This window comes from Panthera uncia, assembly GCF_023721935.1.
Source record: "Panthera uncia isolate 11264 chromosome A1 unlocalized genomic scaffold, Puncia_PCG_1.0 HiC_scaffold_16, whole genome shotgun sequence".
Classification (NCBI taxonomy): Eukaryota; Metazoa; Chordata; class Mammalia; order Carnivora; family Felidae; genus Panthera; species Panthera uncia.
In genome coordinates this window covers 3,687,480-3,701,670 of record NW_026057576.1, presented here as the reverse complement: position 1 = coordinate 3,701,670, position 14,191 = coordinate 3,687,480, and the positions used below count along the sequence as shown (strand labels likewise).

At 45.3% G+C, this 14,191-nt stretch overlaps 1 protein-coding gene across 3 annotated transcripts in view; it reads right to left on the bottom strand.

Moving 5' to 3' along the window:
- Window positions 1-14,077, bottom strand: part of SGCG (sarcoglycan gamma) — a 146,983-nt gene extending 132,906 nt beyond the window's left edge. For 2 of the 3 annotated variants that reach the window (XM_049646719.1, XM_049646717.1), the window contains exon 1: window positions 13,830-14,077. In XM_049646719.1, the coding sequence (XP_049502676.1) occupies window positions 13,830-14,018 (189 nt within the window). In that variant the 5' untranslated portion in view covers window positions 14,019-14,077. The remainder of the gene's footprint in view (window positions 1-13,829) is intronic. The other variant, XM_049646718.1, reaches the window with a different exon arrangement.
- Between the last annotated feature and the right edge of the window lie 114 nt (window positions 14,078-14,191).

Below are 14,191 nucleotides of genomic sequence, written 5' to 3'. Positions count from 1 at the left end.
CACATTGCCTTTTTTCATCGAAAACTATAGAGTTGGTATTTGATAATTTGCAACGTAGAAATCTAACTTAAGTTTTAGTGAAATCAGTGCAATAAAGAACATGGTGTGGGAGAAGGAGGGGACGATGGTGGCAAGAGTAAAAGTTCAAAAAATGAAGAGAGGTGATGAACACAAATGTGAACAACTCCCTGCCATCAGTCATGAAACAGAACTTGGGGGGTGCAGAATTCCATGTCCTCTGTGGTGGCATACACAAACGATGGGACTATTCTGTGCTACCACGTGCTCTGGGGAGGTCAAGGATGAGGACCAAAAGACATCACGTGATTTGGCAAAAGAAGAATGGGAAAATTTAAGGTGGTAGTTCTAAATTAAAAAAAAGAAAACCATAGGCATAGTAACGATTCAAGAAACCCTCATGCAAAAGTTCTGAACTTTCTCACAGACTATTATTTCATCAAAGCCAAGACTGATGATTTTAAGACCACGGGTGTTTTTCAGCACTAAGGAAGTACCTCTGCAAATTAAACTATAACACTAATTATAATATGCATCGCAAGTAAGAGCTATCAAAATGTAAGAAATGGACATTTTAGATTTGGTAAAATATGATAACAGCACAACAGAGTGAATGATAGCAGCAGTTGTCTGTCATTTGGTGATTTATTTAAATAATATTCATCAAGGGTTGTCACTTCATACAAGAGTTGCTTTTGTTGATTTGTTTTTATGTCTGTCTGCTAGAATAAAGGAGAAATTCAGTTCTCATCTCAGTAATTATCTAAGAAAAGGAAAGCCTTTTTAGGTAGCTGTATGGAAATGCTTCCCATTGTATATGGTGGTTGTTAAATGGAATTCATCACTGAGTCTCTAAAACCATTTTTCTGGGATGCTGACTTGGTTTGTCTTATACGAACCAGTTATACTTAAAGGCCACCAGGATCCTGCTGAGGCCATGTCTGCTGTTTTTGATCCAATGAGCACGACGTTGGTCCCAAACACTGTTCTAGATGCTAAGGACACCAGAGTGCACAGGACAAAGGAGGCCTTGCCTTCTTAGAGCTTATATTCTAGTTGAGAGGAAACAGTCAATGAATGTGAAAACAATGAACAAGAAGGTTTCTTACAGTGGCAAGTTTACTAAGAAAATAAATAAGGGGGCCCCTGGGTGGCTCAGTCGGTTGAGCGTCTGACTTTGGCTCAGCTCATGATCTCACAGTTCATGAGTTCGAGCCTCGCGTCGGGCTCTGTGCTGACAGCCCAGATTCTGTGTCTCCATCTCTCTCTGCCCCTTCCCTGTTCACACTCTGCCTCTCTCTCAAAAATAAACACTTAAATTTTTTTTTCATTAAAAAAAAGAAATAGGGTGATGGGGAGAATATTTTAAATACATAGGGCAGGCCTTTGTGGGATGATCTGAATAATGAGAAAGAACTAATCGTGAAAATACTAGGGCAAAGTGTGATACGGGCAAGGGGTGGCACATGCAATGGCCCTGGGGCGGGAACGATCTTCTATGTTGAAGAGGCACAAGCAAGGCCCCGGGGTGGGAACATGGTGCGTGGAAAAGCACAGATAAAGCCAGAGAGACTGAGGCATGAAGAACAGTGGTTCTCAGCCGTGGCAACACAACAGAACCAAGCAGGGGATGTATAACATAATACCCACCATTCTCCAGGATCCTCTGCAGAACTTCTGATGTGTTTGGCACAACAGGGGCCCCGCTATCAGTCCAGATGCCTAGGCCAGTCTCGTGGGTCACCAAGGATGGAGCCACAGCCGCACAACAACGTAGCTATAGCCCAGTGTAAGACGAGACGCTATGATGCCAGACTCAGAAATACATGAGGGCGACGGACACGGTCAGCGCAATGCTGCTCGCTTCCGCCAACAAGCCCGCTCCACACAGCCATCCCTCTCCTCTCTCCCTTCTTCTGAGTGGCTACTTTCAGGAGGTCTGTGCCGGGATGGGAGATGTTCTGGTCTGACCGCAATTTTCTTCACGATCCGGAGTTTTTGTGCTTGTCCGATGTTCGCTTCCCAGTCAGCCCTCCCTCCCTCCCTCCCTCCCTTCCTTACTCCCCTCCTCCCTTCTCCTTCTTCCCTCCTCCTCCCTCCCCTCCCCTTCCCTTCCCTAATACAAGGTCCGTCTATGCTCAGCTTCAACAGGTTGCCTCCTGGACGGGTGACTGACCTGTGCGACTCTGTCTGCCCACCTGCCGTCCGCGTGTGCACTTCCCGTCCTCCCTGCGAGACGTGCACACTTTGCACCACGCAGGACACACCCGGGTTTCTGAGTCTGCAGCTCCAGTGGCCTCTCTCGCTATTCTTTCAGACATACCCCTGTTCGATTCCTACTCTTTGGGGCAACTTTCTACTAATTTTGTGTTTGGGTTTTAGCTGTCTCCTACTTTTGCCTCAACTAGAGTGTGAATGGGTTTCTCTCTCCTTGTTGCTCCTGAATGCTTTCGGGAGGGCACTGTGTAACTATTAACCTCACACTGTCATCTTCAAGATGGAAATCGGTCACCGACGTGTTCATCATGGGGCTACGAGGGTCCTCAGCTACGCGTGACAACTGTTGGTGGCCACCATGGTGTTCCCTTCCGTGAATCTGACTCCTGAAAGAACTCTGGTCTCTCACAAAACCCTAGATAACCAGACAGAAGGAAAATAGCATACTTCAGTTTCAGTAAAAGCTTAAACGGAGCCCAGACTTGAGGACAGTTTGTGGCCTTGGTTCGAGCCAGACTTTCAGGATTCCCAATTCCTCTGTAGATCGCATCCTACTTTCGATCCCTGGCAACGTGCGTGCTCCCTTTTGGAACATGATTCTGTTCAGTTCACCTTTATGCCTTGGAGTATAACTGAAAGCTTAGTCATTTTTGACAGTTCATTTCAACTCAATAGCATGCAGTAATTGCTTTAGCTCCCAAAGTGAGATCTTTTTTTCTTTTCCTTTTTTCTTTTCTTTCTTTTGTTCTTTCTCTTTCTTCTTTTTTTCTTTCCCTTTGTTTCTTTTCTTTTTCCTTCTTTCCTTCCTTCCTTCCTTCCTTCCTTCCTTCCTTCCTTCCTTCTTTCTGTATATTTGAAAGAACCAGTTAAGCTTTTTTTCACCTCTAGGCTACACTATGTGGACATTAAGCCCACTACTGGTTTATCGATATGGCTGGTAAAACCCTCTGCTCAGGTTCACACGGCTGTATATCGCCAAGCGGCTGTGAGCTTGTCCCCACCGTGTGTGCAGAATCCTCCTTCTCTCCCTGGGCCACACTCAGTCCCTTTCTACCAAACTGTCACTGTAAACTTATCCCATTTGAATCCTTATTCTTTAGGCCAATGGTGACCATCATCTATTCTGATATATTCTTGGTTTTAATAACTGAAACACAGAGGTGATACTCCGAATAATACTTAGGCTTTGTGCAACGGAAACATTATTATTTAACAACATCAACACTTGAAGAAGCATTTGCAAAAATGTCCTTCCAACATAACAGATATACGATACATTTCTGAGAAAAAAATGTATATATATTAAATTCTTTGTAATGTTTATTTATTTTTGAGGGGGGGGGGGGCATGAGCAGGGAAGGGGCAGAGAGAGAGGGAGACACAGAACCCGAAGCAGGCTCCAGGCTCCGAGCTGTCAGCACACAACCCGACTCGGGGCTCGAACTCCCGAACCGGAAGATCAAGACCTGAGCCGAAGTCTCTTAACTGACTGAGCCACCCAGGCGCCCCTAAGAAAATATATTTAGATTTACCAACAAATGTCTAGAACGCAGCCAATTATCTGGACACAAATGGTAGTGTACCTTATGAGGAAGATCATCCCAGGCCTTTTTCTTCCCACAGTATAAACAATTGTTTTTTTTAAATGGACTCACATTGAAATAAATAGTTTTAGGAATGTTTTCAGGAAAGAAAAGTCAAATAAGCTTTGCATTTAAAAAGATTTCACACAAACCTGATGTCCTTCAGTAGGTGAATGGATAAGCAAACTGTGGTGCAAACAGGCGATGAAATATTATTCAGCAATGTAAGGAAATGAGCTCTCAACGCCCTGAGAAGATGTACGGGAACTTAAATGCATGCTACTAGGTACAAAGAGCTAGTCTGACGAGGCTACCTACTGTATGATTCCTAGCATATGACGTCCTGCAAAAGGCAAAACTACGAAGACAGTAAGAAGATGAGTGGTGGGGCACCTGGGTGGTTCAGTTGGTTAAGCGTCCGCCTCTTGGTCTTGGCTCAGGTCGTGATCTCACAGTTAGCGAGTTCGAGCCCCCTGCCGGGCTCTGCACTGTCAGCTTGGGATTCTTTCTCTCCTTCTCACTCTGCCGCTCCCCTCTCTCTCTCTGTCCTTCTCCCTCCCTCTCTCTCTCTTTCACACACACACACACACACACACACACACACACACACACACACTAAATAAAGTTAAAAAAAAAAGATCACTGGTCACCAGGAAACTGTGCGGAGAAAGGGCTAAATACACAGAACACAGGGAACTTCTAGGGCAGTGAAACTTTTCTCTATGGTGCTACAATGGTGGATGCATGTCATTATACATTTGTCCAAACCTATGGAATATACAGCACCAAGAGTGAACTCTAATTGCAAACTCTGAGCTTTGGGTGATAATAGTTGCCACCGGTAGGCTCATCAACTGTAACAAATGTAGGATGAGATGTTGATATTGGGGAGACTGGGGGGGCAGGAGGAGTATGGGAAATCGTTGTACATTCTTCTAAATTTTGCTGTGGACCTACAACTATCCTCTCTCCCCAAAGTCTTTAAAATTGTTTACCTTTCATCCCATATTGTTTTGCTCCTTTTTTAAATACAACAATTGTACGTCAAAATTTTGTTCAAGAAATACCGGTCATTTACTTGTGGAACTGAGTATGTCACATAATTACTGATTTGAGGATGATGCGATGTATCCCTTTCATTGTTCAAAAACTGTCTTAAATCATTTTTTTTGCCCCAATTTTTTTAATGGAGTAAGTTGACTAAAATTTTCAAATACAAACTATATCAAGATAGGCACAGGATAAGATCGCTTTACACAGCTCAAAGGTAGGCTGATAATAATTTATTTTCTGTCTTTAATAAACCAGTCATACATGCAGCCACTCTCTCTCTCTAAAGTCTTTTATGTAAACCTCAAATACATGTCTAATCTTGCACTAATTCATAAATACGGGAAAGCACCATGGAGGGGAGGGTCACAGAAGTGTAATGGCCTAAAGAAGGTGAAGGAAAAGCAAGAGGGGAGGACCCGGGGAAGCAGCTCCGAAGAGGAAAGGACAGATGCAGGCATGGTTAGGGTTACGGTTGGGGAGAACAGGAAGTTGAGGCAGGGCATCGTCCCAGCTGAGAGGAGGGAGGTCAGCAGCGAAGGAGGACCAGGGAGGAGGTCTGGGATGACTCCCGACGGGATGGAGAGGGAACAAGTCAAGCACAAGCGAAGGACAGCAGCGTGATGCTAAAGGGTCCTTCCAGCTGCAGCTGGAGGCTGTGAATGGTCAGCACTGGCCACTGAACGTTTATGGGATTTTAAAGACATTTGGGGGAGAAGAACAGGAAAATCACCGCACGGGACTAACCTATGGCAGGACTTTTCTCAGGGGATGGAGCAGATACACGTGGACAGGTGGAAGCGGACGGTGCTGGCCAGGCCAAGGCAGCTCAGGAACCAACATGGGCCCGGCTACGCGGGAAGGGGAATGGCGACGAGGGGGAGGACGAGGAGGCCGGTGGACAGCAGTCCAAGAAGGTGACAGGGGCAGGGCCTCGGCTTCTTCATGACAGTTCCTACGTGCAAAGGACGTTCGGGGCAGGTTTCCGTGCTCAGACTTGAGAGGCTGGAAAACATTAAGCCCGACTCCGCAACAATTTGCCGAGCAATCCAAGATGGTAGCAGGTACCAAGCTGCCAAGCATCATGGAAGCAGAGGCCACTGGACCCAAATGCAGGAAACTGGGAGGCCGTGTAGAGCGAGGCTTTAATGGAACTCAGCACCCAGCTGGATGGGCAAGCGGAAGGTTTTAACGTGGCTGTGTGGGAGCGTAAGTGGAACGAAAAGCAAGGTTAACCAGCAGAGCAGGAATGGTTTGAAGTGAATAATGAGGCATCCCATTTTGGACAAAGATGCGGGACGAGCGGACTGCTGGATGGAGACACACAGTCTGCGGTCTGCGATCAGGGCAGGCGAGCCAGAGGAGCTCTGAGGCGCTACAACACAAGCCATTGCTAATGGAAGTCTGGCCTTTCAATCTTCCCCCTCCCTTTTCTGAATGCAGCAGATTAACTTTTAGATATCTGTTTGTTTGACTGGGGCAGGAGTTGACAGCCACACTTTGGATATAATATAGAAATCACATCGAAAGCATATCCTGTGGAAAATTTCCACCCCCAGACTGAGATATAATTGGCAAATACAAACTGCATATATTAAAAAAATTTTTTTAATGGCTATCTATTTTTGAGAGAGAGAGAGAGAGAGAGAGAGAGAGAGTGAGCGCACATGAGCAGGGGAGAGGCAGACACACATAGAATCCGAAGCAGGATCCTGGCTCTGAGCTGTGAGCACAGAGCCTGATAGGGGACTTGAACTTATGGACTGGACGGGAGATCAGGACCTCAGGCCAAGTTGCACGCTTAACTGACTGAGCCACCCAAGCACCTCAAAATTGTAGGTGTACAACGTGATGTGAAATGATCCCCGCCATCAAGCTAATTAACACACCTATCACCTCAAGTACTTACCGGTTCCCGCTCTCCTTCCCTCCCCCTCCCCTTCTCTCCTTCCTTCCTGCCTTTCTTCCCTGGTCAGAACACTTAAACGCTATCACCTTAACCAAATTCCACTGTACGGTATAGTATGAGATGTTATAACGGTTATTATCAAAAACGACAGGAGATAACAAGCGTTGGCGAGGACGTAGAGGAACCGGAACTCTTACAACCGGAACTGTTGAGGAGAACGTAAGATGGCACAGCCATTATGGAAAAACAGCGTGGAGGTTCCTCAAAAGGTTAAAAATAGAACTATCACATGATCCAGCAATGCCACTTGTGGGTATATATCCAAAGGAAGTAAGTCACGATACTGAAGACGTAGCTTCACTTCTGAGTCCGCTGCGACCTCATTCACAACAGCCAAGATATGGAAACAACCTAAGTGTCCATCAACACATGAACGGACAAAGAAAATGTGGTGTATGTATGCACGGCTCATTTTTTAGAGACTATTTTTCAGAGCAGTTTCAGGCTTACAACAGAACTGAGAGGGAGGTACGGAGATTTGCCATATACCTCCTGCCTCCACACATGCACAGACTCCTCCGTTTTCAATACCACTCACCGGAATGGTACGTTTTTTACCAAAGCTGAATTATACTGACACCTCATAATCACTGAAAGTCCGTATTTTACCCTAGACTTCACTCTTGGTGTGTATGCTCTATAGGTTTGGACACATATATAATGATATATAACCATCACTATATAATATAACAGTATTTTCTTTTTTGAAATGGGGGAGTAGGGTTCCATTCATTTATTTTCTTTCCAGCTATACTGGGTATATTTGACATACAACATTTTAAAGGCATAAGGTGTACAATGTGTTGATTTGATACATTTATGTACTGCAAAATGATTACCACCTTTTGTTGACTTTATTTGAAAACACAATCTACAAATAACCAAAATCTATGAGTTGGAAAAACGTCTTCCAAATGTTTAATGTGTAGCAAATAAAGGATTAACATCACTTGCCAGTAAGTAGTTAATATTTTTAAATCGGGCAACATAGAAAAATCTGGAGCCCTTCCCACTATGAACCTAAGAAGACTTTATGAAACTAAATAGTTTTCTTTTAAATGTCAAAAGAGGCAAACATGATAAAATGATTTTTAGGTTTTTTTCCTCCTTGCTTCCAATTTACATAAATTCTTATCTCTTAAAGGAAAATGACTCTTCTGGCTCACCTCCATTTGATTACTACATGTAGAAACAAAGTCATAAACCAAATATGCAGATGATCATGGCTTACTGAAAGGTACAATACAATATCCACTTTTAAATATGGATTACATAAATACATTTCTCTAAGTTTTTATATTTTGGCCTGTCGCAACAGTTTCACATAGTGATGAAATTCAAGGATGATCCTTTTTGTTTGTTTTTTTGTTTTTTAATGTTCATTTTAGACAGAGAGAGAGAGAGCGAGAGAGCGCGCGAGCGCGCTAGCGGGGGAGGGGCAGAGAGAGAGGGAGACACAGAATCCGAAGCAGGCTCCAGGCTCCGAGCTGTCAGCACAGAGCCTGACGCGGGGCTCAAACTCACAAACCACGAGATCACGACCTGAGCCGAAGTCGGATGTTCAGCCGATTGAGCCACCCAGGTACCCCAAAAATAAAATTGAGATAATGAATGTCATGGAGCCCTTTTGTGAATCTAGCTCAGAATCTAGCCAGTACAGCTTATTTTTCGTAATATCATAATTATCTTCAGAAGTGGTTGCATAGGAAGTATTCCCCCCAAATAATGAAATTTATTACACCTACAGAGTTCTTCCAATATAATGGACTGAGAAGACATGAGAGAGCACCATTTGTACCACCAAGACACGGAAATTCTTCACAAAAGGTAATACTTTACAAATATATAGTCAAATAGGAAAGAATGGAACATTCTCAAGGCTAGAAAAAAGAATGGAAATCAGAGGCAGAGATGCAGGTTATTAGATCCACATATGGATCTAGGGCCTAGATACTGAGCCTGAATCCTAACGCTCAACAAAGATGGGAGAGTTGGCCTCTGTCCAGAAGAAGGCCGGAGCTCCCACCATGAAAGAAAGTACAAGAAGAGATCCCTCCCTCTCTAAGGCTTGTGATAGAAAGATGAACCACTGGGTAGAAAGAAAGCAAAGTCATAAGCTTGCACCAACTACAAGCCTGTACCATTTATAGGTGTGAATGTGTCCAAATTTACAAAAGATATGTGCTGCTATCACCCCAAGCCATGGAATTTACATAAGAGCTGCTCTGAGACCCATAAAACCTCTGCATCCCAGCAGATACATGAGAAGAAACACCACTAGGGAGACTTTCACACCTGCTGCAGTTGAGATTCCTATCTAAGAATAACTCTCAGTGTAGATGAGCTCACACAAAATAATTACAAATCACTGCAGCAATTAAACCATCATGATGTGGAAGGAGGGCATCAGCAGCCTGAGCAGAGACGGAAGACGGAAACGAGAAGGGCCAAAATGCATCTAGTGAGGATTCAAGAAGGAGGTGGAAAAAAAAATACAAGAGAGAAGCATTTTTCAAAGAGATAGTGATGTCCACCTTTCCAGACTCGTAGAAAGGTTCTCAGTGGAACCCTAAGCACCGTGTGGTATTTCTTAAAGAAACATACACCGCAGGACAGCCGCCTGGGCGTGAGTTGGGTCAAAGGAAGGGACTGGAATATCGTTCTTTTGTTATTCCAGCTGGGTCATTCTCACCAAAGTTTGGATTATGGAAAGGAAAGGGGAAAAGAGGCCGGAAAGCCAAACTTAGGCCGCAAAATAGGATGATATGTGAAGGGTGATACAACTGTTGCTTCAGATAAGTATACTAACACGAAAAGCTTTCATAAAAAAGGTGAGAACAGCGGGCTGGACAGCATCGCGCTGTGCTCGACACGTCTCAAGACTTGCTAACGGAACGCCGTGCCAATGAGATGCTATCTTATGTACTGTACAGGCCTTCTGTATTTCCTAATTTATTGAAAAAATCAGAGAAAACTACTTAATTAGAAAATGAAGGCACTGAAGTCCCCTCCAAGACTTCTGCAGGGTTTCGAAGGAAGAATCCGAGGCTGTCAGGGCACCGCGGTTACTGGTGCTGACTCTCTATGCTAGCGAACGTTCACCTTAAAGATGAGTCTTCTTCCTTGATTCAAAGCGTTACTAGCAATAGTTTTGTCGACTAGACATTTGAGCTAGCTGGCATTCACAAGAAGAACTTGTGAAAGTTTTCTTTCCTCTTGTCTCTGTGCTAGGGCCGGGGCAGTGGGGGTGGGGAGGGAGTGTGGGGCGAGCAGGGTGTAAGGTCTGTGTTATTCCTCAACCCTGCTGAGCAATCACCTTGGCAAACCACAGCCTCTCTGGGCCTGGTTTCTGTCTGTGTTAAGTGGGGCCCTCCTCACAGGGTGCTTGTGAAGACGGACCGTGCCAGGCCTAAAGGAGGAGCTCGCTCAAGGGGAGGAACAAAGCACTTTTCTTTTTTTTTTTAATTAAAAAAATTTTTTTGATGTTTGTTTATTTTTGAGACAGAGCATGAGTGAGGGAGGGGCAGAGAGAGAGAGGGAGACCCCGAATCGGAAGCAGGCTCCAGGCTCTGAGCTGTCAGCACAGAGCCTGACGCGGGGCTCGAACTCACCAACCTCGAGATCATGGCCTGAGCCGAAGTCGGACGCTCAATCGACCGAGCCACCCGGGCGTCCCAGCGCTTTTCTTTTTACAGCAAGTGCTAGAAGTCAGAGGGACAGCAGCAAGCTCTACGTGTTAGAGGCAAAGTCTTTGGAGAAAGATTTACTGGGTATTTACCTGAAATCATTTCAGAGTATAGGCGATTATAAACAAACAGAGTCAAGAATCTTAAGGGAGAAGGATACCAAGGATATGGAAGAGGAACCATGGCTTCCAAGAGCAGCCATGGGGCAGGCGTGGAAGCCGTGGACTGGCTGGGGACTGGAGCATCTGGGAACCAAGCCTTTGAAAGGCAAAGCAACCTCGGTTATAATCCAACCCACAGAATTTCATGTAAATAATCTGGTGACTCCTAAAGACATTTTTATGAAAACAACTTTTATAGAGCCTTAGCCTTTTTTTTCAGTGTTTGTTTATTTCAAGACACAGAGTGTGAACAGGGGAAGGGCAGAGAGAGACTCCCAAGCAGGCCCTGTGCTGTCAGCTCAGAGCCTGACACAGGGCTCGATCTCACCAACCCTGAGATGGTGACAATCATCTCACCTTGATGCCGAAATCCAGACTCAGAGGCTGAACCTCCTGAGCCACACAGGTGCCTCAGCCTTAGTCTTTTTATACCTGGTTGCTACTGAGGCCCCTGTCTTCAATGCAATATGACTGTAGTTAAGATTTCCTAGTTTTTCAACTTCCCCTTTTATCATTCAGGTCATTTACCGTATGTTATTTTTGAAAAAGGAGTTTAGCAACAAACAGTAAAGTCTACTAAGACAAAATATTCCAGGCACATTTCTATAAATTAATACCAGGTTCCTGTTACTTATCCAATTAAGTGTTCATTGTTTTATGATTAACGTAAGTATTCATGTAATTACACTTCATTATAACGGACTGACTCAAGGGTTTGCACGTGCTGCAACCAAGCCCACCTACATGCTGAGAACTTAATCTGAGTGATCTCAGCCAGGGATCCAGAACTGCCTACAAGAACAGTTAACCTTTTGAAACCCAGTCCAAAGAGCAGATGTCTAACTATCGCCAGGTTTTCAAAGGAATCCATGACCTTAAAATAGTTAGGAAGCATTAATTTACTATGTCCTTCCTTTTCCTGATGTCTCCTATTCCAGCACAAGTATCTCCCTCATGTGTAACAAAATGATACACTAAACAGTCAGGCAGTTATAGGTAGCTATTTTGTTTCCGTATTTAGAAGGTGTCAGGATGGGAAAGTTACAGGCAAATATAACTTCAAACGAGGAATACTTCACACAGATAACCCCGTATTTGTACCACTCACGCCATGTAACCAGTTGTGTTGACTTCACATAAATTTAACTACCAAAGATACAACGAAATGGGCACTTTTTGAAAAATCACAAAGCAACATCACCTAAGCCGTTAGGAAATTAGAAGGGTTATTATATTACAATAAGCATGTCCCTATAAATCACTTTCTAACAGTGCAATTCTAGAGAAAGAAGTAAAATTAACATTAACTCTTTGCTTAACTGTACGTCCATAGATAGTTGCCTATTTTGCCCAAAGGGCATTAGAAGCTCTTTTAGGACACAATCGAAAGAACTGAACATCTAAATGAGGGCCTAATAACTTTTAAAAAGTCATACCCAAGATAATACAATGATGCTGATTGAAATGTAATAGTGTACATATATATTTAATATAATCTATCTAAAATATCCTCTGGACACAATTAAAATGATTCTTTACAAATGAAATGAGTCATATGATCCTCATTCTCTCTGAAAGAGGTATTAGGATAGTTTAAAAAAGCAAATACATTATTTGTTAAACATCAAAGTTTCCTGATTTCTTTCATAGGCTGCTATGTATATCTAATGATTTGCACTTGCTAAATGGATTTTCATCACTGTATTTCTTCCGATATTTATCTTATAGATGTAATTGTTTTACAGGCCAGGTTTTCTACACTTTTAAGCCCACACTGTACATGAATGATTTAGGTGTAATATCTACTAAAAATTGTGTTTAATGTCTGGTTCAGTAATAACATACATTAAACATCAAAAAAGCATAGGACTTAAGCAAAACGAAATACTTGAAAACACGGTAACCCAATGAAGTTAAAAGTCTACTCTGCATATTTTTACACACGCGGAATAGATGTCACTTTGGAGACACCTCTTTTCTAGAGAGGAAGTTCTCCTACCAGAGACACTGAACCTTTTAGTGAAACATTCCATCACGAAAACCAGGAGGTCAGCTCCTGGAAATTTTTGAAAAATATTGTGATATCTATTGTATTTTTTGGGGGGGGGGTGGTTAAGAGCCTGCTCCTATTCAAGAAAGAAAAGCACAGGAAGAGCCATAGGAAAATAGTTGCTTTAAAAGAAAACTAAACACGATTCCATTGCTTTACAAAAACAGATCTACCTGTTTTAAAGCCCACCCAGCGGCATTAACACACAGAGCGCCGTCGCTACCAATCGACCTGCACAACATTCGGCATCACTCGATGAGCTGTTTCACAAAAAAACTGCGTGTGATTGTGTCAGTATTTATAAACACCAGACCACCCAGTAACGACTTCAAAATTATCAACTCGCTAACTCTGGTTTAAGCAAACGAGAACATGCAAATACATAAATGCCAACCATGGGAACTTAACGAGGGATAATGGGTAGAACGGGGTTGGATCATCAAGTTATAATCCCACCGAGGAGCGGGTGAGCCACCTGTGATTTTAAGCATCTCTGTGTCTCCGCGAAAACGCCCCAACTAACCCTGGGCAACTTTGTACTCGGTGCATTTACTCGGCTTACTCAGTGTCCGTGGATGGGCTAGTCTCCAATCCAGGGCAATGTTTTTTGGCAAAATCAATCTGCAGCAAACAAATCATTCTCATCTCCATTCCGTCTCATCCCCGCACACCCCCCCCCCCCCCCCCCCCCGCCTCCCCCCCCCCCCCCGCCCACGCCGGCCTCCCTCCCCCTCCCCCCTACTCTTCCCCTCCCCCACCCCGGCCCCGACAAAGTTACTTAAGGGCTGTGGCAGAGCGCACATCAGTTAGCAAAGTTTTCTCGCGCAAAGAAAGGCCACCTGTCCCAGCTACGTTTCCCACCTGTGCCAGAGCCCTCAGAGCCTGGCGGAGGACGTCCCACGCTGCGTGGGACACAGGGGGTGGCGAGGGAGAGGGGGGCGGGGTGGGAAGGTAGCTCCGGGGTCTCGGGGAAGGGCTGCGGAGGAACCAGGCGGCCCCAACCTCGGAGGAGTTCGTTCAGGGGCTGCAAGAGAAGGAAGGAAGGACATCCGGGCAACGGAGAGCGGAGTGGTGGTCCGTGACCATTCTCTCTACCTGCGGTCCTCCCGGCGGTCCGGGCGAGCAAACGGCCACCGCACTTCCCTTCATTCCCGACGGGATGAGACCCCCGGCTTCTCCCCGGACCGCGCGGGCCTGGGCTCCGTCCTCCTTCCTCGGCGACCGCAGCGACAGCTCTGCTCCTGGGCGGGGGCACCGCTCCCCCCGAGCCGCGGGGGCCCCCATCCCCGCCCGGGCTCCCGGCGCCACCGGCCGGGCGCGAGGGGAGGCGGGGGCCGTTCCCCTCGGGGGCTGAGACTCGGCCCGGCCCCCCCGCACCGCCCCGGGGCGGCCCCGCGCGCGCGCTCGCCGGACCCAGCAGGGGGCGCCGCCGGCGGGACGCGCCCCCAGGCTCCCTC